At 37.6% G+C, this 27,661-nt stretch overlaps 4 protein-coding genes across 5 annotated transcripts; 2 read left to right on the forward strand and 2 right to left on the reverse strand.

The window, feature by feature from the left end:
- The first annotated feature begins 2,828 nt into the window (after positions 1-2,828).
- LOC141822668 (senescence-specific cysteine protease SAG39-like) lies at positions 2,829-4,061 on the forward strand. The gene is made up of 2 exons (XM_074710001.1): positions 2,829-3,258; positions 3,341-4,061. Exons 1-2 carry the CDS (start codon positions 2,829-2,831, stop codon positions 3,943-3,945), a joined length of 1,035 nt encoding a protein of 344 aa, XP_074566102.1. The 3' UTR covers positions 3,946-4,061.
- A 7,427-nt stretch (positions 4,062-11,488) lies between these two features.
- Positions 11,489-12,861, reverse strand: LOC141822675 (uncharacterized). 2 transcript variants are annotated; one of them, XM_074710009.1, is made up of 2 exons: positions 12,123-12,861; positions 11,489-11,817 (listed from the first exon to the last, which is right to left on the reverse strand). In XM_074710009.1, the coding sequence occupies exons 1-2, from the start codon at positions 12,838-12,840 to the stop codon at positions 11,780-11,782; spliced, it is 756 nt and encodes a 251-aa protein (XP_074566110.1). In that variant the 5' UTR covers positions 12,841-12,861; the 3' UTR covers positions 11,489-11,779. The 2 variants fall into 2 exon arrangements, with proteins under 2 accessions (XP_074566110.1, XP_074566109.1); XM_074710008.1 differs by having other exon boundaries at positions 12,099-12,861.
- A 2,876-nt stretch (positions 12,862-15,737) lies between these two features.
- Positions 15,738-19,354, forward strand: LOC141823408 (cytochrome b5-like). The gene is made up of 3 exons (XM_074710688.1): positions 15,738-15,884; positions 18,759-18,825; positions 18,915-19,354. Exons 1-3 carry the CDS (start codon positions 15,798-15,800, stop codon positions 19,163-19,165), a joined length of 405 nt encoding a protein of 134 aa, XP_074566789.1. The 5' UTR covers positions 15,738-15,797; the 3' UTR covers positions 19,166-19,354.
- Positions 19,355-19,525: 171 nt separating this feature from the next.
- On the reverse strand, positions 19,526-27,016 carry LOC141823744 (protein SIEVE ELEMENT OCCLUSION B-like). Its single transcript, XM_074710993.1, has 8 exons — positions 27,011-27,016; positions 22,179-22,292; positions 21,812-22,042; positions 21,630-21,734; positions 21,097-21,545; positions 20,901-21,010; positions 20,205-20,833; positions 19,526-20,143 (listed from the first exon to the last, which is right to left on the reverse strand). The coding sequence occupies exons 1-8, from the start codon at positions 27,014-27,016 to the stop codon at positions 19,526-19,528; spliced, it is 2,262 nt and encodes a 753-aa protein (XP_074567094.1).
- Positions 27,017-27,661: the final 645 nt, after the last annotated feature.

A 27,661-nucleotide genomic window follows, 5' to 3' on the forward strand; every position in this document is an offset into this window, starting at 1 on the left:
GATTCTATCATACCATAATAGTGGTGTCAGAGCAAGTTTATGTGATATTATATGGGGATCCTTAGAAAAAAATAAAGGAATGATTAGGCGGCTTCTAGTAAGAAATCTATTGGAACCGTTAAGAGGAGGTTCGTTGGGACCGAACCAGTAAGGGATCCGTTGAGACCATCAGGGAGGAGCTAGCTCCCAATGGTTCTTTATTTGAGGGGTAAATTGTTGGAATACAATTAAAGTCGTCCCATATTGAAAATATATGAAAAAGATCCTAGTGTTATAATATGAAAGATATCTCTATTAGTATAAGATCTTTTGAGTACAATCCAAAAATAAAATCATAAGAACTTAGATTTAAAGTGGATAATATTATACCATTATAAAAATATATATGAATTTCATCGGATCAAACACCTAAAACATTTTGGTCAATTGCATACAATAGTATAGTACTGTAATTATGATATCAGGGCTTTCAGCTCATCTATACCTTTACATCACCTTATCTAACTTTCGGAGGCCCATCAAGGTCTTTAAACAACTCTTTAATGGCCCTCCCACATTTGCTAGATTTACCGAATCCAATTAAGTTCTCTGTCTAGTTAATTAATTGATATCTAGCAGAAACGTAGCAAGGAAACAGACGATGATCTTCTTCAAGTTACAATCCCTTATTTTTTTAGTAGAGCGTACCTGAGATTGTACACAACTTACTTACGTTGATGTTCTAAGCAAGAAAAAAACTAATGGATTCAATCATTAGCAGTCTTTTCTGAATACTTAAGTTGAAAGGAAAAATGCTTTTGGTGCATGAGTATAATGAGAACATTGAAGCCATGTATATATATATATATATATATATAGATTTGATATACTGCGCGGCGAAAAAAACGCGACCCCGTGCGCAATCGATCCATGCCGTCCACGCCCGATCGCGATCAACAGTAGCCGTCCAAAAATCACGATTGCACAGTGTTTCTCCTCGGACCTTCGCCGCTTCTCCGCCACTGTTCACCGCCGTCCGGCCACCTCCGGCCGCCGGACCGGGCCCGTTGGAACCGCAACTCGACGGCGGTCCGGAGGTGGCCGGAGTCCGGCCCCGATTCGACCGGAATCCGGTCGGATTCCGGCCGAAATCGCCGCCAGACACTGGCGGACGACGCATCCCGCGCGACACCTACGCGACAGCTCCGACCCACCGCCGCTTCCACCGCCGTCGCGCCGCTGTCCGATCACCGACGGCCGCCGGACCGGACGCATTGGAAAGCCAGCTTGCCGGCGCTCCGGCCGGGGCCGGATTCCGGCCGGATTGTGGCCAGAATCCGGCCGGAAACGCAACAGAACGACCCTTGTCCGATTTCAGCGGAAATCGGTCGGATTCCGGCCGAATCACGGCCGGAATACGACCACCGGACCCGGCGCCGGCGAGTTGCGCATCCATCGCCGCCGGTTCGGTGGCCGGAGATGGCCGGACGGCGGTGAACAGCGGCAAACGTCCGAGGAGAAATACTGTGCATCACGAAAATGGACGGTCAGGATTGATTCGCGCACGGGTGCGCAGGAATTAGTCGCGCGGCAGATCAATTTTCTATATATATATATATATATATATATATATATATATATATGATTTTGCTATGCTGCGCGACACCCCCATCCGTGCCCGTGCGCGACGCCGAATCCGCCGTTGATCACGTGATCGCCCACGAGATCTGACCTAGGCGCAAACTGATTTTATTTTGAAGATACAAGCTGATTCTCAAAACAGATTGTACTTGAGAAAACCTAGGCGCAAACTGATTTATAAAACATCTTGCAACATTTTTGTTATTATTAAATGTTTTATTTGGAACATTTGAAGAAGCTCAGTCAAAATCTTTAATTTGGGAGCGTAATTGATTTGTAAATCAACATATATCTTATGATTGAATTTTTGATCCGAATGAACTTTTTTAACAAAAAATAAAGTATTAATGTTAGACTTATAATGATTAAAAGCCCGATCGGTCAAAATTTTAGATTTTAAAGGTACAAAACCTTAACAAAATCATATCACACATTAAAAATTATTATAAATCATTTTGCAATTTGTCTCTTTTTTTAAAAATCAAAATAAGCATTTTAAAAGACACGAGGGCTCAGTAAGTTCTAATTAAGATGTCTAAATTTTAACAATGATCAAATTTTAAATAATTTATGCTTTAAGTAGAAGATATTAAGTTTTAATTTTCTATGCCTACAAATTAAATTTGATTTTTATGAATAATTTGATCTCAAGTAGATTCATTAACTACTTGTTCCCTATTTTAAACTTAACTTGTGCCTTCAAAATTAGAGATTTGGACTATCATAAACCTTCAAATACCCTAACTATTGATTTGACACACGTAATATTTGTCCCTCTGGAAATATAATTAAAGTTCTAACCCAATTAATTAATCCTCTCTGGAGCCTCTTTTGGTCCGCAGTAGTATTTACTCCCTTCTTTTTTTTCCTTTCTAAGTGGACCAGGTCAAGTCATCCTCAAGTCTTTGGACTATCGGAAGACTTCAGTCAACCATCTTCACTGGCGTTGTTTCCACTTTCTACCCCATACTAAACGCCGTAGAGGCGTAGACCTCCTACCTAACTGTCTTGCATGGTGCACCTTCAATGGTTCATGATCTCCACATCTTCTGGAACCAGAAAGAGTTTTGTCTTTGCCACCGCCAGTTACTAGGAGTGTAGTGCACGGCATGGTGGCGAGAAAGTAGGACGGCAAATCTCACTATAATTATGCCTACTCGCTGGTCTTTGGCACTCACTCAGCCTCAACCAGTGAGAAAGAGAGAGAGATGGCTTTCCACTACCAATTCTTGGGAGTATGGCTCCTTGTTTTGCTCCTCGTTCGGACCTCAGCTAATCCTGCTGGAATTTCTTACCAGGCGTTACGCCGGACGCACGAGGTGTGGATGAGGACATATAACCGTACGTATCGTAGTGAAACAGAGAAAGAAGAGCGTCTCAAGATCTTCGCAGACAACGTCAAGTTCATCAACTCCAACAACAACGGGAAACACAAGTTCTCACTGAAAGCTAACAAGTTCGCCGATTTAACGCACAAGGAATTCACGGAGATTTACGCCAACACGAGGCTCTCGCACTACTTTCATGATGGGACGGACCCGCCCTTGCCTGCAAACCACAGTAAGCCACCTCCACGTAGCGTTGACTGGAGGGATGAGGGTGCAGTCACCGGCGTCAAGGATCAAGGACTAAGATGCGGTGAGCATTAACGTAACTATGTATATAAATATATATATCCTTCAATCTTCATGCGCAATGCTCATTGTTTGCAAATAAACAGGTGCTTGTTGGGCGTTCTCTGCCGTAGCAGCAATAGAAGGCATAATTCAGATCAAAACAGGTAAGCTAACATCGTTGTCAGAGCAAGAGCTGATAGACTGTGTGCCACCGCCCGACGGGTATAAGCCATGCGACGGCGGCCTCGTAGCAAGCGCTTTTGACTTTGTGAGTCGTAATGCTAGTCTGACAACCCGACACAACTACCCGTACAAGGGAGTTCTTGGAGCCTGCAAATTTCAGACTCGAGCTAGTGGTGTTACAATAAGCGGATATGGGAGGGCTAAAGATGAGAAGGAACTTTTGGAAGCTGTGGCCAGGCAACCGGTCTCTGTCTCTGTTTCGATACCCGTCAATGGCAAATCCAAATTCTTCCAGTTGCTTGACGCTGGTGTCGTCACTGACATTGGTTGCGAACCTGATGGTGAAGTCAATCATAGCATGACGGTGGTGGGCTACGGCACTGATCAGAGTGGCACCGACTACTGGCTCTTGAAGAACTCGTATGGGTCAGGTTGGGGGGAACATGGGTATATAAAGATGGCTAGAGGTGTGAATGGAGGAATTTGTGGAATCACCAAGCAAGCTTACTACCCTGTTATCGACTGACTGCGCAAAGAGATTTGCTCGCTCGATGTATGATCGACGGTTACTCAATAATAGAGGAAATAACAGAATTGTACTAGCTAGTTTAATTGTTTTTCTTCTTCCTCTGCTTCTTCTTGTACACGTCGTTACTATCTTACATAGTTAGCTTGGTTCGATAGTCACATGAAATATATATAATACATATAATAATGTTTGATAGATGAACTGGAGAAAAATTTTCTTCTTCGTTTCGCAAGGCGACGAGCGGCCAATTTTTCCTTTCGCCAGGCAGCCCATAAATCCAAAAAAAATTTCTTCTTTGATGTTGTCGGCCCCCGGGCTATAGCCCGGGTAGCTTCAAGGTGCCTCCGCCCTCTTCTCAGCCGCTCCGTCGCTGACTCGATCGCCGAGCATCGGCATGTCGCGACGCGGCGACATCGGTACCTCCTTCTGAAACTCTCGCACTGTCCAGCTATGTTCGAAAGGTTTGAAATTGATACCGTTCGATTGGATGTTCTGTCCAGCAATGTCTTCTTCAATCTGTCTGATATCCACACTTCTGTAAAAAGATACAATCCGCCGCTTTAGCAGTCGCACACGATCGGTCCCACGATTATTTATGAGAAGTAAATCGAAAAATTATGGTCCCACGACCATCCGTGAGAAGGTAAATCGAAAAAATTACAGTTGGTCACGACGCAGGAGGATATTACTAGGCTTCATCAGGATTTGAACCCTTGCCCTCTTTTGCAACTCTGCTGCGTCGTAACCAACTCAATTATGTCCCGGAAGCAAAAAAAAATGAAAAAGCCATTGCTAGAGAACGAACTCGATCACCCGCGTGACAGGCGGGAATACTCACCACTATACTACAACCCGTCTGATATCCGCACGTTCTTTGATCCGTTCGTCTACATTCAATCAATCGATGTGTTCTGTTCAATTATTTGATTCAACGAAAGTTTTTTTTTTTGCTTTATTTCGTGTCAAGTTTGCATCACTCATAAAACTTTTTATTCTATATTTATGTTTTAGTTGCCCTAAAATCATGGTAAGGATTGTTTGTATATTTAGAAGTTAGGTATAGCCAAGAGGGAGGCCCATCATCGTTGGTTTACTAATCAATGCTGATACAAGAGATTTATAATTATTGATTGCATGTTTTCAGATAAGGTGAAAGTCATTTTTTTACATATTTTGTATGAATATGAAAAATTAAATTTAAGAAATGTTACTTTAATATTATCATATCAAATTTTAGATGCATTGTTTAGATATAGTTTAACAAGAAGAGATGAAAGTCAAATAATTTTAAACATTGCATTAATTATATTTTTATATTCAATTTCAATGCTTAGCAAGATATTATAGGTTGTATTTTCGAATTTCATGAAATATGATTTGGTCAAAAAATTACATTTCCGCTAGTAGAGCATTTTTTTAAGAGAGTTTTTTCCAATCTACGTAGACATGTAATTCTCGAGATGATTAATGAAATAGAAGAAGATCATATAAAATATCACCTTTGAGATAATGAAACATTCTTTTCACATCTTTTTAATTTTGTTTAGTAGGAGCATGCATAAACTGACAAACACGATATAAAGTAAATGTGAAGTATTCTTTTCACACTTTCCTAATTTTGTTTAGTGGCATGCATAAATTAACAAGCACGATTTAAAGTAAAGATGATATCTGATCGTGTGATAGTGACATATTTTAAAGCTCCAATAATACTTCGATAGATCTGAGGATCAGACGTAGCAAGAGAGGATGAAGTTGCAGAAAAGTTGTTTACAACAATTAATATAGAGATAGAATGTGCACCTTTCATTTTAATTTATTGGAGAAGCCTAATAATGCATTTACTTTGAGAGAGGAGATAACCTTCAATCATGCGGGAGAAGTTCAACACCAAGAAAAAAATGAGCATTATTTAAATCTCGAATATGAAATTCTTGATTGATAAGGCTTAGCGGAAAGTTATGTGTTTTTTATCATTGTCAATTATTAAAATATCATTCACATAAATAAATAAAAATATCATAAATTCATCATTGTATTTATAGAATATAGAAGAGTTTGTCTTTGAGCCAAATTAAAGGATCCTTAAGCTTATAATTAATTATATAATGATGAAATCATGCATGAGGAGCTTGTCGAAGACTATATATAGATTTTTTGAGTTGGTAAACATGCGTTAGAAATTGTGGATGGATAAACCTATGTGGTTGCTTCATAAATATGATTTCCTCAAGATGACCATGAAGAAAAATGCATTAAAAATTATAATTGTCATATCAAACCAATTAGAACTCAGCTAGCTTTAATAATAATAATCTGATAGAATAATTTTGACAACGGGGTTAAAGGTATCATGAAAGTCAATACTTGGTTGTTGACTAAATCCTTTGGCTACAAGTTGAATTTTGTACCGCAAGAGAGTCATCAGCTCGATACTTAGGCCAACAGATCCATTTCAAGCCCATAATATTCATGGAAGAAGCTAAGTGCAAGGAATTAGACCTAGTATTCCATTGTGAAGAAGTGTATCAAATTATGTAACAATTGCACATATCAATTCGAATCCTTATTCACTTGTGAAAAATTGATTGGTTCAATAAATTTTGAAGAGTCTACTAGAGCTCATGGAAGGGATATATTGGATTGACCATTGGTGGACATCATGCATAGATGTCACTTAAGCTAGGGAAGCATATGACGAGGAGCACTATCATTTGAATTACTTGTTGATGACGATGAGGAAGTGGGCTGACATGGTGATTTTGATGATGGACCTGTATTATTTGAGGATTCAAAGCCAGAAAGCATATTATCTATGGTTGGTGAGGCTTATGAGATTAGACACAGAGCAGGGTCTGACATATTATCCCTTCTGATATTGTTAGCACGTCTTGCTCTTATCAGAGCAGCAATTTGAGGTGATTTCGATGATATAGGAGAGTTATTATAGAGCCCCGGAGTAGGACCTAGGATGCTATCACATCCTATAATCTTAAGTGGCATCAAGAAGGTGTCACTTGTATCTGGAGGAGAGATTGAAGAACCTGTCGAAAAGGGGAATAAAGACTCGTCAAAAGTAACATGCCATGACATATATATTCGTCCTATTGATATATGCAAGTAACGATACCCATAATGTAAATTACTATAAACAAGGAAAACACATTGTAGTAAATGAAAATCAAGTTTGTATTTAGAGTTGGGGCATAAACATGAATAACATGCGCAATCAAATATTCAAAGAAAAGTATAGTCAGACGTTTGATTATAAAGTTTTTCCAAAGGACACTTATGATTGAGTAATGGGGTTGGAAGTCGATTTATGAGATTTGTTGCAGTAAAACAACTTTATCCCAAAATTTATGCGAAACTGATGCATAATGGAGAAGAGCTAAGGTGGTTTCAATAATATGTATGTATTTTCTTTTAGTAGAGCCATTTTACTTTGGAGTATGAGGGCAAGAGATTCGATAAACAATTCCACAAGGGATAAGATGACGATAGAGAGCTTGATATTCACCTCCCCAATCAAAATGAACAAAGAGTATTTTGTGATTAAAATATCGTTCAACTTATTTTTCAAAATAACAGAATATGTCCAATAAATCAGATTTTTTCCTCATAAGATAAAGCCAAGTATATTTACTAAAATGATCGATAATTGAAAATCTCAGTTAGACAAGATAGGTACAGGGCCCCAAACATCCAAATAAATTAATTTAAGTGGAAGATTAGAAATAAAATCAGATGAAGAGAAAGGTAACTTATGACTTTTAGATTCCATGCAAACCCATGAATGAGAGGAAAAAAGGTAAAGAAGGTAGGTAAATCATACCTATTGATGATCGGTTGAACAATATGAAGAGAATGATGACCAGGTCAGGCATGCTAAGCTAGTTTATTTGTATATTTACCAATAAAAACTTTGATTGAATAATTTTAAAGATAATAGAGGTCATGTTTAATTCCCCCATAAAATAAAATAATATTTGTTCCTCTATCCTTTATAAAATAATAATTATGATGAAATTAAAAAATGACATCATTATCAAGACAAAATTAACATACGGAGAGCAAATTTTTAGTAATAGATGGGACGTGAAAAATATTACATATGTGAAAAATACGATTAGATAAATGAATATATGTGTTTCCAATATTAGTAATTTGCAAACCTGAGTCATCATCTACTTACACCGTATCCGAGCCATAGTATAGTGTTACTTTTGTACGGATATTATAATTTGATATGACATGATGAGTTGCTTCGGTGTCAATATACCATTCAGTAGACGAAAATTCAGGTGGTTTACCAAAAGTAAGCACGGACGAGAACATTTTAGGATAAATATGTGAAATGATCGATTGTCTCAAAGTTATAGGACTATCAACAAAATTTGTGTCAAATCGTCTAAGGACATTGAGTATTAATATGTCAAACTCTGAGACAAATTTGACATCTACGTCAAGTATTCGACATTGAAAATTGAAGCAAAAGAAAAAAAAGGAAAAGAGATAATAAAGGGGGATGACGATAAAGGAAGAGAAGAAATAATATACACACTTACAACGACGATGATAGAAGAAAAAACACTATAGAATGATGATAAACAAAACTAGATAAAGAATAACTCTGATACCATGTTAGAAAGAAAGGTAACTGAATTAGAAAAAAGAAAAGATGCAAATAAATAAAATTTCTTAATTTTTGATTTGTCCATGATGGATATAATTTATAGAAATAGTAGAGTGCTCGATCAATTGATAAATTAATTAAAGAAACTATCAAGTAACATGTTATAAAAAATATATAATCTAATAATTAAATTTTATTGAATAGTTCTCTTTTACATTTACCGAATGGCTGTTAACATAAACAGAAAATCATAGATAATAGAAAAGAAACGATAAAAGAAACGTCTAGGGTTTTTATTAAAGATGTAAATCAATCAAATATAATACATAGCATAGGGAAATATATATACTGAAAGACAACATGACGAATGACAAAACTACCCCTATCTATCTAATATTATCCAACATTCCCCCTCAAACTCATGATGCATTAATAGGAAGCATCGAGAGTTTGTTAGTTAGAAAACGGAAGCGTTTAACTGAATGTGATTTTGTGAACAAATCTGCAATCTGCATAGAGGAGGAAACAAAGGGCAAAGTAATGGTGCCATGTTGAAGATGATGGCGTGTGAGATGACAATCAATCTCAATGTGCTTTGTGCGCTCATGGAAAACTGAGTTATGGGCAATTTGAATGGCACTCTTGTTATCACAGTACATAGGAGTGGGTCCAGAGAGAGAAACACCCATATCAGAAAGTAGCCAACGTAACCAAACTATCTCTGCAGTGGAAGAAGCCATGGCACGATACTCAGCTTCTGTAGAGGAACGGGAGACAATGTCTTGCTTCTTGCTCTTCCAAGAGATAAGAGAGTCTCCTAGGAAAATGCAAAACCCTGTGGTAGACTTACGATCAGTAGGGTCACCAGCCCAATCAGCATCAGAGTAAGCATGCAGCTCCAAGGAAGAGGATGAGGGAAAGAGAAGACCCTGAAATTGAGTGCCTCGAAGATATCGAAGAATGCGAAGAACAGCTGCCCAATGCACTGTAGTAGGAGAGACAACAAATTGACTGACAATATGTACAGCATAAGCAATATCAGGTCTAGTAATGGTGAGATACACCAAGTTGCCAACCAACGTACGATATAGAGTGGGATCAGATAAAGGAACACCATCGGAGGAGACATATTTTGCATTAACCTCAAGAGGGGTGTCAACTGCTCGAGTATCAGAGAGACGAGCTTGCTCAAGAATGTTGGCAATATACTTAGATTGAGAAAGAAGATAACCTCTAGGAGAATAAGCAACTTCAATCCCCAAGAAATAGCGGAGAGGACCTAAATCCTTCATCTCAAACTGTTGTGCTAACCGTAATTTTAACTCTGCAATCCCATCAACATCATCTCCTGTGATAATCATGTCATCAACATATAAAGAGAGTATGATACGACCATGAGAAGTAACCTTTAGAAATAAAGCAGAGTCGTGATTACTAGAATGGAAGCCAAGAGATGTAATCACATTGGAAAATTTCTCAAACCAAGCCCGTGGAGCTTGTTTGAGACCATAAAGAGACCTCTTTAACTTACACACCTCCCCTGGATTATGAGAAACACCTGATGGAGGTACCATGTAAACCTCCTCATGAAGATCACCATTTAAGAACGCATTTTTGACATCCATCTGAAAAATATCCCACTGACGAACAGATGCAACTGCAATAAGAGTACGAATGGTAGTCATCTTGGCAACTGGAGCAAATGTTTCTTCATAATCCATACCATATTGTTGTGAGAATCCTTTAGCAACAAGACGAGCTTTATAACGCTCAACTGACCCATCAGACTTGGTTTTAATTTTGTATACCCACCGAGATCCAATAGCATGTTTTCCTGGTGGAAGAGGTACCAGGTCCCAAGTATCTGTTTTGTGCAAGGCAGAAAGTTCCTCAGCCATGGCCTGCTGCCAAAGAGGATCAAGAATAGCCTCTTTATAGGAAGATGGCTCAGACAAATTATGTATGGAAGTGAGAAAAGAAACAAATGAAGTGGAGTAAGTGGAGTAAACAAAATCTGGCAATTGAGTGGACTTACGAACACGTGCAGGGTAACGAGGAGGGGGAGGATCAACAACCACAGGAGGTTCTTGGGAGGCCGTAGGAGCTTCAATGTCAACCCTGCAATTCTCAACATCGGAGTTATTGGAATTGTCATCATCCATGGAAAAAGGATCAATACAAAGAAGATCAGACTTTGTAGGACGATGAGAATCAGAAGAGAGTGAGTAAAATGGTATGTGTTCAAGAAAAACAACATGACGAGAAACATAAAGTTTTTGACTTGAAGGATCATAACAACGATAACCTTTCTGACCATCCCCATAACCAAGAAAAACACATATTGCAGAACGAGGAGACAATTTACTACGTTCTACTTGTGGACGGAGAACAAAGCAAGTAGAACCAAATACCTTCAAGAAGGAATAATCAGGAACACAACCATACAACTTTTGAAAGGGACAAAGACCTGAGATAACAGAGGATGGAATTCTGTTAATGGCATGGACAGCAGTAAGAACAGCTTCACCCCAGAACTCACGTGGAACTGAAGCAGACAATAGAAGGGAACGAGCAGTTTCAACAATATGACGGTGCTTTCTTTCAGCAATTCCATTTTGTTGAGGAGTGTCAGTACAAGAAGTCTGATGAAGAGTACCATCAGAAGCAAGTAACAGAGAAAATTTATTAGAAGTGTATTCCCCACCCAAATCACATCGAAAGCATTTAATAACTGCATTATGTTGAGTTTTAACTAAAGCACGAAACATCTGATAAATATCAAAAAATTCAGATCGATGTTTCATAAGATAAACCCAACAATAACGAGTATGATCATCAATAAAAGATACATAATATCGAGAACCGCCTTTAGTAGGAACGGGTGATGGACCCCACACATCAGAATGAACCAAATCAAAAGGGGCACTAGAACTCGAAACACTTTTACTAAAAGGTAAAGCAGAAAATTTAGCAAGTTTGCAACCACAACAATGAGAAATATCACTGGCTTGCAACTTTCCCAAAACTCCACTAGAAGCTAAATATCTTAATCTAGAAGAAGAAACATGTCCAAGACGAGAATGCCATAAATAGAAACGAGATGATGCTAAGTTTAAAGGAAAAGATGACAAGTCAACAGTGGAAGCAACAACATCTGGAACTTTCAGCTCATCCAACATGTAAAGTCCCCCCAATCTACGGCCTGTCCCAATCAGCCTCCCGGATTGTGGATCCTGCACAGAACAAGTAGTTGAAGAGAACAAAACTGAGTAACCAGAATCACATAACTGACCAACAGAGGCAAGATTCAAAGTGAGCTTAGGAATATAGTAAACATCTGAAAACGATAAATTTGATGTGGAGACAGATCCAGTGCCTACTAATGGCATTGGAGTGCCATCAGCAGTCATGACAGATATAGAAGAGGCAGGATTCAGAGACACAAAACACTTTGAATCATATGACATATGATGGGATGCTCCAGAATCAAGAATCCATATGGGAGAAGATATACCTGACGAGCTAGAGGAATGCAAACCTTTAAGGGAGGAAGCAGACATGGCATGTGACTGAGTAGCAAGAAATTTTTGGAACTGTTCTGCAAGATCAACTACTTGGGAGGTAGTCTCAGGAGTAGATGGGTGTCCAGTACCAGGAGCAGCAACAATATTTGATGATGGAGCTTTAAAATTCTTTTGGTTGAACTGGTTAAAATGTTTCTGTGACTTCAATAATTTTGGACATTGTGCTTTCCAATGACCTTTCTCCTTGCAATAACTGCATTCATCATGACCAACCCTTCCTTGAGACTTATTTTTGTTAAAAGGAGCAGCAAACACTGATTGATGAGCAGGGAGAATTCCTTTATCAGAACCAGAGGTGGACTTAAGTCGAATCTCTTCTGCCAATAACTCATTGACCACATCATCAACACTTGGAAGAGGATGACGATGTAAGATCGTCCCACGAAGTCCTTCAAAATCATCTCGTAGGGCCATTAAAAACTGAACCAAACGTTGTTGCTCTCTATAGTCAGTAAACGTTTGGAGCGCCTGCAAATCTACAGGTTCATTAAGAGCTAGTTGATCCCACAAATTAGACATAGCTGAATAGAATTCCTGAATGCTCATGTGATTTTGTTTAAGAGCCCGAATATCATTCTCTAACTGATACTGCTTTGCAAAATTAGATTGAACATACAACCTTTTTAAATGATCCCACACATCCTTAGCCTTCTCATATTTTGCAAGTTGCATTCCTATTGATTGTGAAACAGAATTGTTGATCCAAGTAATGATCTTTGAGTTGTTTACTTCCCAATTTTCCAACTCTTTCGCATCTTGGGGCTTAACAGAAGTTCCATCAATATAACCCCACATTCTTTTGCCTTTTAAAAAATTTTTCATAACGTAACTCCAATAAGAATAATTCTGTCCATTCAGTTGTGCACTAATTGATTGAAGTGAATCATCCTTTTCGCCAGCCATATTTGATAAGCAATAACAATAATAGAATATAGCAACCAGATTATGCTAAAAGAGGGATATAACAACCAAGAAGGAAGAAAAAATCAACCAGGAACCGGGGAAATCTGTGCTTCGGAGGCTTCTAAGTTTGCTTGTGCCGAGTCTTCTTTCGCAAGCGGCGCGGTTGACCAGGCGGAGCACAGCGGGATTGTTTTGCGAAGGAAAAGCTGGGGACAGCGCAGCGGCCAAGACAGCGATTCGACCGAGCAGAGCACAGCTCAGGCGGCGGTGTTCTTCTCCCCAAAGCAGGATGGCGGAGCGCGGCGTGCAGGGTAGAGCCGGCGACGGGGCAGTGGCTAGGCGGTATGGGCGGCAAGACAGAATCGGGATCCAGAGGAAGAGGATCAAGAAGTCGCTCTTCTGCAGCGTCAGCTTCTTCCAAGTGTACTGCGGGCGACACAGGCGGCGATCTTCGACAGATGTGAATTTAGGGCGGTGCTATGCTGGCAACGGGCAGCGGCAGAGGAAAGGGAAGAAGATGAGACCTCTACGTCGGCAACAAAAGACGGATCAAAATAGGTGATAGACGGAACAAATTGAGAAGAACCTTCCACGGTGGCTAGAGAAATCACCAAAATCTAACCTGGCGCTCTGATACCATGTTAACATAAACAGAAAATCATAGATAAAGAAAAGAAACGGCTAGGGTTTTTATTAAAGATGTAAATCGTCAAATATAATACATAGCATAGGGAAATATATATACTAAAAGACAACATGACGAATGACAAAAATACCCCTATCTATCTCACAAGCTACAAGTTCATTTATCATATTCTTCTCCTCACTTGAACTTAAACAATAGAAAGATTTCCATTGTTGCTTTAGTCTAACACTTTGTATGGTTTTGTATGTTGAGCAGTGAAAAAATTGCACCCTTTGCAAAGGAGAGAACTTTGCATTGAGGAATTCTTTAGGCCATTGTATTTAAAAATTTATGGAGCTTTTATTGGGCTCAGTTAGAAGTATTATTATTCTTACAATCTAATTAAAATATTACTTAATAAATATTTTTTTTGCATATTATAAAATATATGGAATTTTTAAAATATAAAAAATTAATAGATCTAGAGATGATTAATATGTAAGTATATATGTATGTATTGTGTATTTGAATAAAAAGTAAAAAATTTATAATTGAGTTTAGAATAATATATTTGAAAATTGAGCTTTAAAAAAGTTATTAAATTTGCTACTCTTTACTTACTCTTTAAACTTTTTATTTTATATTCATAATATTGAACCTACATAAATAAATTTTAATTATAGCATATAACGCTAATAATTTTGTTAATGATAGAAAAACAAACAAGATTAGAAGTAGGTATAAATCTAATTGATCAAATAAATAAATTTAATATGATTGGTAATATTCGAATTACTAATATTTCAGTAAAAATTGGACTCCGTCATTGTAGTAGTCTTGCAGTTGATTACGATAAAGAAGAGTATTATTTCGATTTCGTTAAGATTTGATTCTTAAGATTTATTACAGGCAAGATAGGTATATAATTTAAAATGTTTTAAAAAGTAAAATGAGTTTGGAAAGAAATTAAATACTTTAGTAAAATAAAAACTTAAATCAATTTAAAATTTTAAATAAAAAAGACATTAGTAATTTCTATCTACCCAAATATCAAATTTGTTCAGAAAATTGTTGTGTGTTCATTTTACTAATTCATGAATTATTTTGTTGTCGTTCATTTGAAAATGTTAATAAACAAAGATATTTAAAAAATCTGTTTTTTAAATATTTTCTTATTTTTTAATTTATCAAAGATGCACGAGTTTTGATGATTTCCTAAAATGCCTTTCTATTCAACTTGACTTTTTTTTTTTTTGTAAAAACCCATTTTAATCGACAATTATTTGAAAGTCGTTTCGGCAATTTAGATTTTTGAAAATTTTAAATTACACATCATATTTTGTATTTTATTAAAAGATGCATTTTTTTTTCATTTCAGCTCATTCAGCTTCAAATCAAAAAGTTTTAAATTTATACCAAATTTCTACTGTTTTATTTTTTTATCATTGATAAATTTATTTTTATATATTAAAATTTTAGAAGGGGTTTTGATGCAACTTTAAAATTATTGTTGAATTTACAACTGCGAATTTGAGTCAGAAAATAGAAAAAAATTGTATATAATAAATTTAATATGATTCCATCCTGATTCGAAATTCCATATTAACAAGAGTTTTGCAATTGTCTTTATATATATATATATATATATTATATTTTTATTATTTTTAGATTTAGTAATGAATTTCGATGAAAAAATTATTGATGATTTTTAAAAAAGTCATATATTTATAGTGCCTTATAGTTACAGAGCGTTGCAGGACTGGGTGTGTAGCTGGGTCACGTTATTAACAGGGACCCAAATCAACGTGGAGACAGGAGAGCGTGTGGGTATTTTCTGTGGGTTTTAGATTTAAGTACTGTTTATGCAGACATCTTCGGTTGGTCGTAGTTTTGTCTTGTTTTGGATAGTTATTATAAAAAAAAGAAAAATAAATTGGAAGTTTATTTTAGTACTCTTTTGATTTTTTTGCCAGTTATTCTCGATCTGGAAATTTATCATTATAAATTGGTTACCCTCTGATGGCAACTCTTTCACCCACCACTTTCCCCCTCTTCCCCTTCGCTTGCTTTGGATCTATCGATTTGGGAGCGGTCGGAGGAGATGGCCGGCGACGCGAAGGTCCACACCCTTGCCGAGGTATCGACGCACAACACCTCCAAGGACTGCTGGCTCATCATTGGCGGCAAGGTCTGTGTTCGCTTCGCCTTTGTTAGTTTTCTCTGATCCGTATGGTCATCTTTTATTTTTCGGGGATCTTTTAACTTTTCTACGCCCTTTCTATCTCGGATTCTACGGTCCATGATCCGATCTATTTTGCCAAAACCATCCACGATTTCGACATTTTGGATCTTGTCAATCGGTGAACTTTCCGTGTAAGTTTTGTTGGATTTATTTTCGAGGCTTGCAAGCATGATACTTTTGTTGCCGTTTTAGACTGCATATTCTGGGTTATTAAACTGCACCGTATTTTATTACTACGATACGCATGCTTTGCTCGGAGAAATTAGATGGTTGAATAATTCAAGGCAAAGTAGATTGTTTGACCTCGTAAGATGAGATGGCGGAAAAAACAGTTTTAATCTAGGTTTCTAACATTAATCAAACTATTGACTACGTCTTCCTAAGATTTTATGAAGATATATAATTAGATGAGTCCAATTGATTCAGGTTGAAGGTACTATAGGTATAGGGAGACAAAAAAAAAAATTATAGCTGATGCAATAATTTCTATGCATGCCATAATTTTACACCTAAATTTCTGCCATCTGAACAAGTCTACGTTTGGTGAAGCATCTGAACTTTTTATTTCCTTGTTAGCTTGATTGAATGTTGCCATGTTTCTAAACTGAAGATGTCTCCTCTGGTTAGTCTATGGCTATTCATTTTGTCAAGGTTCTTTCTCTTTGAACATTTCAAGAAAGGATAAATGGACATTATACAGTTGATAGAAAACTTACCGGCATCTTTAATTGGAAAGACCCTAATAAATAGTGACGAAATAAGCATAGTTTTTGGTGGACAACAGCTCATGCTCAAAAATCTAGATATTATGGTGCTTATCATATGGTAATTTTTTTTTCAAGGAATCTAATACCGAGGAAGACCAACTTGAACAGTGGTGAGCATAGTTATTGTTATTTGTCTCAACTATTTAGGGTCGGCTATATAAATCTTACCCTCCGTTTAGCAATTTGCAAGGTTCTATCACTAGAATTTTTTCAAATCATTTAATTTATTTTATGTTACATTTTCTATTGTGTATTTTGATCTCCCTCTACCCTTTCATCTTCCATGTAATTGATTAAACTCATCCAACTATAGAATTTATCGGTTGACTTTGAAATGTCTATGTCATCCAAACATGTTTCATTTTATCATCTATTGGTATTGAGTGTAGTCTAAATCAAGGGAAGCATCTAGTGAAAGCATGATCTGTGATTTTATTATGTTTTCTACCCAAACAATTAGGTGATAAAAGTCTTTTCACTTTTTGTTCCTGTCATGTTAAACTGTGCTAACTTTTTTATATTGGTTTGTTAAGTTTGATGGAATAAGATTCTTCCCTGTGATTCGTAAGAGAAATTCTTAATGATAATCAAGCAGATCGCCAAGCAACACTTGAGGTCATTCAAGTAATTTGATCATGATCTGTTATTCTTAAATTGTTTTCGCATGCCCAGCAACAGTGAAGATTAAGATTTGGAATATAGAAGATGATAAAAGAAGTATGATGATTGCACATTGGCAAACATAATTATTAAAATGTTGAAATTATAGAAATCAAACTTTCTTTTCTAATAAGATGTTATAATAAAAACCCATTGTCATTTGTATATGGTTAATAAACTTGTACATTTACACTCGATTCACAATAATCTAATTTAACTTGGATGCACACACCTTTACCTCTTTCAAGGATATTATGCATGTATCAAAACATAAAACATACTATATGATTGAAGTCTTTGCAATACCCTTTTTATGGTTTAACAACTTTTTTTTTCCTTTAAAATGTCTGTCATCATCATCATCATCAAGCTCTATTTTTCCCTACTATTGGTGGCTGCATAGACCTTATTCCTCCATTCAGCTATATGCAAGGCTATGCCACAAATTTAAACATTGTTTTAACATATTAACTAGCCTTCTTTGGTTTCCCTCTATCCCTTTCAGCTTCTACTCTAATCAATTCAACTTTTCTAGTTATAAAATATATTAGTCTACTTCAAGACGATATTGATTCTATTTTGGCTTATTGTGTTATTATTTGGAAAGTTGTCCTCTATAGCTCATGTTTGTTTGGCTTATCAATAAGTCTTTTCTATAAAACTTTGATGCTTACCTATGCTGTCATAGATTCATAAAGTTTCACAAAACTTATTTGCTCTTTCTTTGCTGCATAGTATTTTTTTTTTCCAGACATCAACAACTAGTTTAAGTTGCTGCTAGCCCATAAAAACATAAATCTTATTATTTCCTGACAACCAACCATTAGGATAAGTGGTCAATCACCCAACAAAGTCCAAACTTAGTCATACTGTATTGTGAACTGAATGTTGAATCTATAAATTTACAGTTTTTTAATGGCCCAAATTCTGTACAGGTTGCCATCCAATTTAACAACTGTGTTTGTGTAATTATCGCTATTTCACTTGATAAAATTCAATCCTTCAGCTAAAGGTTTGTGATGTACCACAAACCCTAATTTTGACTATGGTTATCTAGTTTTTCACAAGTATATGCACTGGTTATTGATCAACCTTCGTTGAAATTTACCTTTCTGTGTGGGAATATTTGGACATTAATTGTGGTCTAGTAACGCCAAGTATTTAATTGTTTCAGTTTTCACTCATACTTAATAAATCTGATTATGCTATGCTATCAATTGCATAAGAAAACTCATTTTTTGCTTATACGAAAACTGAATTAGATAGTGAGACACTACAGAAAAGAAAAGGAATACAAATGAGTTAATTTTGATCGGGCCTACTCAATTTGTATATATTCCAGAAGTTGATCATAGTGTTGGTTTCCGTTTTTTCCTAATGCACTATTTTCCAGGTTTATGATGTTACTAAGTTCTTAGAAGATCACCCTGGAGGAGATGACGTTTTGCTCTCATCCACCGGTATACCTATGTCGAATGATTTCCGATTACCATACTTTTTGAATAGTTAATCCATCAGGTACTTTTTTTTTTTCTTTTCACTTTGTCAGGGAAAGATGCAACTGATGATTTTGAAGATATTGGCCATAGCACCACTGCAAGGGCGATGATGGATGAGTATTATATTGGAGAAATTGATGCCACCACAATCCCAAAGAAAGTAGCATACACTCCTCCCAAACAGCCGCACTATAACCAGGACAAGACATCTGAGTTCGTTGTCAAGATCCTCCAGTTTTTGGTTCCTCTCCTAATCTTGGGTTTTGCTGTGGGCATCAGATTCTACACAAAATCAGCTTAAAATCTTCTCACCAACGTGACAGATTTAGTCGAGTAGAAATAAGTTTTCTGGCTCATCTCCAATGCTGTTACAAATTCAGATACTATGTCGTGGCTGTCGAATGTTTGTGTTTGCGAACTCATATCTGTTTGCTTCTGATTACTATACACTGAACTAAATGTCTGATAGACACTCTATTTTCTTGGTCAACACCTTCCATGGTACGTATAAAGAAAGACTAGATAATATTAGGAGTTCAATACAGTTTACAATAACCAAGCTAGATGCATAATAACCCACTAAAATTGACAAACTGACAATGCAGGACACAAGACAAAGTAGCAGTGCTGGGAGCAGAGTGAGCGGCAGCAGCTTCTCCCCTCAGTCGTTGCAGCAGCGGTAGAGCACGAACTTGTCCATGGGGCGGCCGCACTCGGCGCACACCACCTGCTCCTTGATCTCGACGGAGTCGCTGGGCAGGATGAGGCGCGTGCAGTGCTCCACCGTGCGGAGCGGTTCCAGAGCTCTTCTCAGCGCCGGCACCAGCCCCTCCACCTCCACGTCGCTCTTCCACTTATCGAACTGACCCAGGCAGTCCGCCATCTTCCCCCCGTCCGCCTCCACCATCTCCAGTGACCCTCGGCTGAGCAGCGCCCACCCCTCGTCGTTCCCGTCGAAGCTCAGCATCGTCACCACCTCCTTCATGATGGGGTCGTTGTCGATCGTCCGCCCGAGCTGCATCTTGGAGTGCCACATGCTCTCCAGCCGCACCCAGAAGAACCACACCATCACCGGGTCCTTCCAGTACCCGCTCAGCTTCTCCTCCGCGATCACCGCCGTCGCCTTCTTCACTCTGTCCCGCGGGTTGCTCTTCCCCACGTACACCATCTCCACCGGCACCCGCGCCTCCTGCGAAACCCGCCTCATCGCCGCCGTGAACCGCCGTATCCACCCAATGTTCTCGCCTCCATACAAGCACACATGCCGCCCTTCACTCGCCTGTAAGCACGGCGGCCATTAAATTATGTTCTAGATAAAGGAAAACAAGTCGTAAAATTACCCATGTAAGCACGGCGGGATCGATTTCGTCGACGAGGAGCTCGAGTCGCCAAGTTTCATCCCTCCAGAGAGCCTCCTCCCTGTTGCTGGTGAAGGGGAAGGCGAGTCTGCCCCAGATCCACATCATGTGGAGGGCGTTGGGGCAGACAACCTTCCCCTGCCCGTCCAACACCACCAGAATCGGCTTCTTGTCGAACCGCCACACCTCGCGGATGTACTTGACCACCGCCGGCTCCATCAACGACGGGTGGTAAAGCGAGTACCACGGCATGGTGGAGGCCAGCCGGTTGAAGATCTCCTCCTTGGCCGCCGACCAGGGGACGTGCCTGTCAGTCATCGGCAGCCACACGATCTCGTACTGCCGCTCCTCCTCCTTCATCCTGTTGGTGTCCTTGTATATCTGTATCAGGGTGAGGAGCTCCTCGCGGATGATGTCGAGGTCGGAGATAAGCAGCACCACGATCTTCCTCCGCAGCACGTCCACGCTGACTCTTCTCTTCGTGGATCCCTCGACGAGCGGCAGGTCGTCCTTGGAATGGATCAATGCCCTGAGAATCTTCAAATTGTCGAAATGCACGCTCTCAAACAGCTTCACTAGCATCAGATAAGTTTCGATGTGCTTCTTCTCACCTGAAACAAACAATAATGTTCAACTACTATACTTTGCTTCTTGCAGAAGAAGAAGAAGAGAATGTACCAATGTGTCGATAGCACAATTCTAGTTGTTTGGTAAGATGCCCATAAATGTTGCCAACTTTGTGTGCTAAACTCGCGAGCTCCCACACTTCGGTGGCCGAGCTGATGTTCCTGGCAACGTGGGGGTTAAAAGAGTTGAGCTTTAAGTAATAATAATGTTCTACGAATGAGACATGGAGATAGACGACAGTGTTTACTCATGGCCGAGGCCGATGAGACCCACGATCTGGGAAGAGCAAGCCACGACGCTTCGGATGGTCCAGTAGACGGCCGTGGGGATGTGCGCCATGGCCGACGCCATGTCGGGGGTGTCCGGCGAAATGTACTCGGAGGGGAGCTCCTTGAATTGGATGATGCACTTGGCGACGTCCAGCATCGCCTTGGTGAGGTTGTTGAGGGCGTCGAAGCGTGGCTTGAGCGCCTCGGCATGCTCCAGGATGTCCGGCGACTGCTTGAGCAGCGCCACCGACTTGGCCAAAGGGTTCACGGTGTGCAACTGCGTGGTGAGCCAGAACTCGCCGTAGCTCACCGCGAAGGCCGCCAGCGCCAGCACCACCTTCGCGTCCCAAGTGTAGTGCGATAGCGAATTGAACACTGCAAACGTCGTCGTGTGCGAGTCGACTCCGCCGGAGCACTTGCAGGTGATCTACAGAAATCGACATCCATCGTACAGAGGAATAGAAGAATCTAGTAATCATCAAAAGTTTATCATATATGTATATATATATACTTCGCAAGAAATTCTATGAATGGTGTAAGCCAATGCTTCGAGCATTCCGATCACTTCAGCGCGATTCAGTTTCTCTTCCACAAGCTCCAGCTGAGCCTGCGGAGTCTGCAGAGTTTCAAGCTCAGTGACATTAAATCAAGCAACAAAATGGTTCGATCTCATAAACAACCTCCTATACATACCACGACAACAGTGGGAGTGGCCCTTCGCAGAATGTCCTCGATGATGTGCATCAGCGGCCTCGTGTCGACGTCACGGCCGTCAGGGGAGTGGGTGGCGACTATCTGCTTGATCACGGCGCTGTCGTCCGAGGCCGAAAAGAGGTGGCGGTCACTCTTTATCAACTGCAACTTCGTCGCTGCCGCTGCCGCAGTCGTCGTCGCCATTTCTGTGGCAGTCAAGAGAGCAAAAACCTATCCGCTTCCAGTGTGCGAATTATCCAAAGGCTCTCAAGAGATATATATACACACAGAAACGGCATCAAAGAAGAAGGAATGGAACTGAACAAAGCAAGGAGCAGGAAGAATAAAGCTCAAGCGAACCGACTACCTTGCTTCTCAGTGGAGGCTTCTCAATCTCCATGAGTAGGCTCAGGCTCCTAAAAGGGCCATGTACCAATAGATTAGAGGCCGAAGCGGGCCATCGAGCAAACTCTTTACTCCTCTAAAGTGACCGCCATCAGAATTGAAGAATAATTGTCGATCAACGAAAAGGCCAAGCCAATTCTAAGAACTACACGTTTCACCCCGTCCCTCAGATTTTAGATGCCTCACACTTACAATATGAGTGTAGAAGATAAGTTCCTTGCTTGTGCAGAGGACAAAGTACGAGCCAAACTTTACAAGATTCTTTTTGGATAAAAGGTGGAATCCGCCACCCCAACAGTCCTATACGGTCTCATCATCTGTGAAAAAGTCCTTTACAAGATTCTTTTTTCATATATATATATATATATATATGAAAAAAAAATCAAAGGGCATCTATCATTTGTCAAAATGTCATATGAATACTAAAATGAATCATCTAAAATATCCTTAATGTAGGACCACATCCAGCTACCTTACTTTATAGAAGTTAGCAACCAATGCTACATGTTATAACAACTATTTACTGGCTTCTACACGGTCGATCGTGATAAGAAGATATTCATTTGAAATATAATGTGTGTCATGGAGTTCTCTTTGTTTGTTTTACTCATTGAAATATTATTTTAACCATGTTATCACTTTTCAATAAACAAAATCAATATAAAATATATCACTATTATATATAGAAGCTGACAACCAATTACTACATGTTATAGTAGCTACCTACTAGCTTTTACATGATCGATTATGATTAGATAATGCTCATTAAAAATATAGCGGATATTATGGAGTTCTTTTCTTTTATTTTGCTGATTGAAATATTATTTTAATCATGTTATTGCTGTTGGGTTGCAAGGGTGCAAACATAGTCTCACATCTAAAGCACATGGAAAAGATCATGATGTTAAAAGGATGGAAAGTATCTCCATTAGTATAAGACCTTTTGGGGAGAGCCCAAGAACAAAACCATGAGGATTTAGGCCCAAAGTGGACAATATCATGCCATTGTGGAGATATTTTGATTCCATCGGTTCTAACAATCGCTCTCCAATAAGCAAAATAAAATAATATAATGACACTTTCTAGAAGCTAACAACTAATTGCTACACATTATAGTAAATACATACTAGATAATATTCATTTGAAATGTAATGGGTATCATGAAATCCCTTCATTTATTTTATTCATTGAAATATTATTTTAATCAAATTACCACTTTCTCATAAGTAAAATAACGTAAGATAATGATAGCGTTGTATAAGTTAACAATCAGCTCCTATAAGTTGTAGGAAACATATAAATTTTAAATATCTACATTAAAGGTATTTTGGACATTTCATTTTAAATGGGGCACCCATGTGACATTTTTTGAAAAAGGGTCGCCCATATGATGTTTTGGCGATGAACCTCCTTTTGATTTTTGTCTATATATATATATATAGATATAGTGAAATGTTACCTGCACACTCTTTCATAAATTTATTTTTTCATAAATTTAGATGTTTAAATTTTATTAATATTGGAGAGGCAGATTATTTTTTCTAATTTATTTATCGTATAAATTGAAATATAATTTATACATATTTTTTTTAAAAAAAAATTATTATTAAAAAGATGCCCTGTCATAGCGTTCTGTATATATATATATATATATATATTCATAATTTATTTGCACCTTTGAATTCATTTAAAATGCTAAATTCCTGATCCACCTCCTAATTTATTTTTATATATTTTTGTTTGTTGGCTCTCCTTTAATTTTGGACTCTCTTAACTCTCATTAATACTCTATTTTCTTTTTTGAATTTTTTTACATTGTATTTAATTCAAAATTGATATATGAGCCTGAAGTAACTAAGTTTTAAAAACCATCTAAAGCCATAGCTTTGTTGTTTGAGTCATAAGGACATGTAATAACCTTTTAAAACTGATACATAAATTTAAATTGACTCAATTTCAAGCATAGGCCTTTCATTGAATTATTTTGTGTATATGTTCTTCAATTTTAACTAATCTAAGTTCATATAATAATTTTAATGAAAATTACTACATGAATCTAAATTACGATAGCTATTTTACTATGTTTCACATAGCCATTAGAATCACAATCTCAATTATGGTACACTTGATGTTATTTTTCTTCAATAGAATGAAAAATCTAATACATTGACTATTATCTGAAGAGTTACTTGTACTTCCGAATTTATCCAATAGATAAATTAAAAGAAAGATAGTCCGTTGTTTTCAGGATTAATTGAGTCCAATGTTTAGATATTTGAATTATAAAAATAAAAATAAAAATTAGAGCCACAGTATGGTTGAATAAGGAAAAAATTATTAATTTTTAAATTTAAACAAAAAACAAAAATAATATTCATAAATATATTATTTTATAGATTTAAATAAAAATAAAAAAATAATATTGAATTAATTTTAAAAATGATTATAATTGTATGCATCATTTGTACATTAGATTTAAAATAAATATTTTATAAATTATAAAGTAATATTTGTTAAAAAAAATAAATAAAACAATCACATCTAACATAACTAAATGAAAACACCTATATATGTGTGTACTTTAAGTAAAAAATAAATACAGGTTAATTTTTTTTTATCATCTACCTTCATATAACTAAGTGAAATCACTTACTATAACTAAATTAAAATACTTTTTATAACTAAATAAAGCATTTGTTACAATTGACTTCCATATTCTATTTTTTTATTAAAAAAAGACCGGTGCTATTATTAAATAAACAAGACATACTCTATTATAATAAAAATAAAAAATACATTCATTTATTTAAAAATTATTAAATATACTAAATTAATATAGTTAAAAGCATCGACGTTTAATTCTTTGAACTTAACTAGTATTTCACCCGTGCAATGCACGGGATATTTTTTTATATAATTAATAATTAAAATTAGTAAGTATGAGCATTTGAATAAATAATTAAAATATAAATAACAATGATAACAACTAATTAATTTTTTTTTTGCTCGACACATTTGTAGAACGATAACAACGGTTCTTCGCCTATTTTTTCTAAGTATGTTATGATGTCATTGACAAAGTCTCCTCACAAAGTATATGATATCTTATTGTTCCTGAAAATAGTAAAATAATTGATTATTAAAAAATATTAAAATATTAGATGTAATATGTCATAATGTCATTGACAAAGTCTTTCCATAAATTAAAAGAATAATAAAACAATACTTACTCCGAATCTTCTAAGATAAAATCAAGAAGTTTTGTAAGGTGGCCACCAAATTCTTTACTTTGAGGCGATTCTCGTGCAACCATTTTGTCAATGACATCTAAAAAAAAAATTTAAGCTATAAGATAAAATGTTCGATCAATTAATCATGAAATAAAAAAATAAATTAACTTACCAAAAAGTATGTTCTCATTAACAGAATCTGTCTCCTTCAGTTCACTAAAAGACTTGAATTCATACATCATCGATGGAAATGTATTATCAAAAATTTCGCATACATGAGTTTTTGCAATAAAATTGATCTTGTATTTGTTTGTTGTTGTCTTATACTTCATTCGATTATCTGCAACAATGATATTTTTTATGGCAAATACATGACCTTCTAATAGAATGAGTTTCACTTTCTCCATGATCAGACGTTTTATTGTTCCATGTATGCGTTCACCCTATAAATATTTAGAAAGAGTAAATATTTATATTTTTGAACAATAATCAAATATATACGTAAAAAATATATATACAACCTCTTTATCACGAAAGACACACTCCAAACTAAAATCTCCATTGTTTCCATATGCAGGTAGATCGTAACAACGAACTAATCGGAGTTTCAACGCCCACTGCATTTTCGAACGGTTAACCTCTCGGATAAGATTAAACAGAGGAGCCATTTTTTTATTTCAATCTAAAGTGAGTGAGTAAAGATATTACAGTCTTAATTTATAGAGTGTATTGAAGAGGAATTTGAAAAGTTTAAATCGAAAAAGATGGTAATTTTATTGATGACATTAAATATAATTTAAGGCAGGACCTTGAAACTTTGGAATATGTGGTATTTCAAAGGTGGTAATATTTAATTTGTGTAACTTAAATCATGGAGTGTTGCACAAATTAAGTATAACGATATCAATATCATTTAAATTCTAAGATGAATTTTTAATTAATATTGTAAAAGATGGAAAGTATCAACAATCAAAGAGAACACTAATCTTTTCACGATTTTCAAAATCTCTTCAATGTCATAAATATCAAAATTGAATAATATCGATGAATCTTCATTTTTTAATTTATATGGTAATCTTTAATTAAGGTCATTTCAATTATTAATAACATTTTATTAGCTTTGCAACATTAAATGATATTTTACAATCAAATATGGTAATCTTTACCATAGAGTTGATATACTGCGGGATTAATTTTACGCGATTACTACGCGACGCTGAAATGGCACCGCTGACGTGGCTGATTTCTCACATCGCCTCTCTCTCTCGTCGCTCGTCGCTCGTCGCCCCCGTTCGCTGTCTCTCCCGCTCGTCACCCCCGTTGCCTCTCCTTCTCATGTCGCCTAGCGCCGTCGCCTCTTCTCGTCCTGCGTGAGAGAGCTTGTCGCCACTTCATCCTCCCCGTCCCGATCGCCTCAGTGTCGCCATGCCTCCCGTAGAGAGGCTCAAATCACTTCACCCTCTCCTCTAGGCGCAGCTTTCGAACGTAACCCATCTCAAATTGTAGACGCAATACAAAGAACAGAATCACAAATCAAAAACCAGAAGGAATAACTCTTCCTCACCTCCATTGGGTATCAACACCACCGAAGGGTGAAAGAAACCAGGCGCCGATGGCTGCAATTCCCTCTCTCATGCCACCGGTCCATCCACCGAACTCCAACCCAAATGGCCAAAACTCATCAAAATCCCACCTTTAACACAGGAAATCCCCCAAATGCTAATCAAGATCGCAGCTTGCTCGCAAAGGAATCACCTATCAATGAGCCAGAAATCGCAGAGACGCTGAGATTGAGTTGTCATTACTTCCGCAAGAGAGCAGAGAAGCCTGTACAGGAGGAAGAAAGAATCGGCGGTAGTGGTGCTGGAAGCAAATCAAAGGTGGATAGAGCTTTGAATGCGACCTTCGTTTATCTGCCGCTCGTCCCTTCTCGTTTTTGAGTTGCGGAGTTCTGCCATTAAAGTCGTCTCCTTTTTGAGTTGAACGGAGCCTCTCGCCTGCTACCTTGCAGTTGAGGCTCACCGTCTCTTCTCGTGCTGGACGGAGCCTCTCGACTGGAGGTGCGGCGACGCTGAGGCGATCGGGATGGGGAGGCTGAAGTGGCGACGAGCTCTCTCGCGCGGGACGAGAAGAGGCGACAGCGCTAGGCGACGACAAGAGGGAGAGGCGGTGAACGGGGGCGACAAGCGGGAGAGTCTGCGAATGGGGGCGACGA

Source organism: Curcuma longa, chromosome 3, assembly GCF_044706935.1.
Source record: "Curcuma longa cultivar G26 ecotype Majalengka, Jawa Barat chromosome 3, ITB_CL_G26_1.1, whole genome shotgun sequence".
NCBI lineage: Eukaryota > Viridiplantae > Streptophyta > Magnoliopsida > Zingiberales > Zingiberaceae > Curcuma > Curcuma longa.

Coding starts and splice junctions, on each gene's coding strand:
- LOC141822668 (XM_074710001.1), top strand. CDS start 2,829: ATGGCTTTCCACTACCAATTCTTGGGAGTATGGCTCCTTGTTTTGCTC. Junction 3,259..3,340: donor GGATCAAGGACTAAGATGCG/GTGAGCATTAAC, acceptor GCAAATAAACAG/GTGCTTGTTGGGCGTTCTCT.
- LOC141822675 (XM_074710008.1), bottom strand. CDS start 12,840: ATGCAACTTGCAAAATATGAGAAGGCTAAGGATGTGTGGGATCATTTA. Junction 11,818..12,098: donor GCATTCCTCTAGCTCGTCAG/GTATATCTTCTC, acceptor TGTTCTGTGCAG/GATCCACAATCCGGGAGGCT.
- LOC141823744 (XM_074710993.1), bottom strand. Junction 21,546..21,629: donor TTCATAGAATTTCTTGCGAA/GTATATATATAT, acceptor CGATTTCTGTAG/ATCACCTGCAAGTGCTCCGG. Junction 20,834..20,900: donor ATTGTGCTATCGACACATTG/GTACATTCTCTT, acceptor TGTTTGTTTCAG/GTGAGAAGAAGCACATCGAA.
- LOC141823408 (XM_074710688.1), top strand. CDS start 15,798: ATGGCCGGCGACGCGAAGGTCCACACCCTTGCCGAGGTATCGACGCAC. Junction 15,885..18,758: donor GGCTCATCATTGGCGGCAAG/GTCTGTGTTCGC, acceptor ACTATTTTCCAG/GTTTATGATGTTACTAAGTT. Junction 18,826..18,914: donor CGTTTTGCTCTCATCCACCG/GTATACCTATGT, acceptor TCACTTTGTCAG/GGAAAGATGCAACTGATGAT.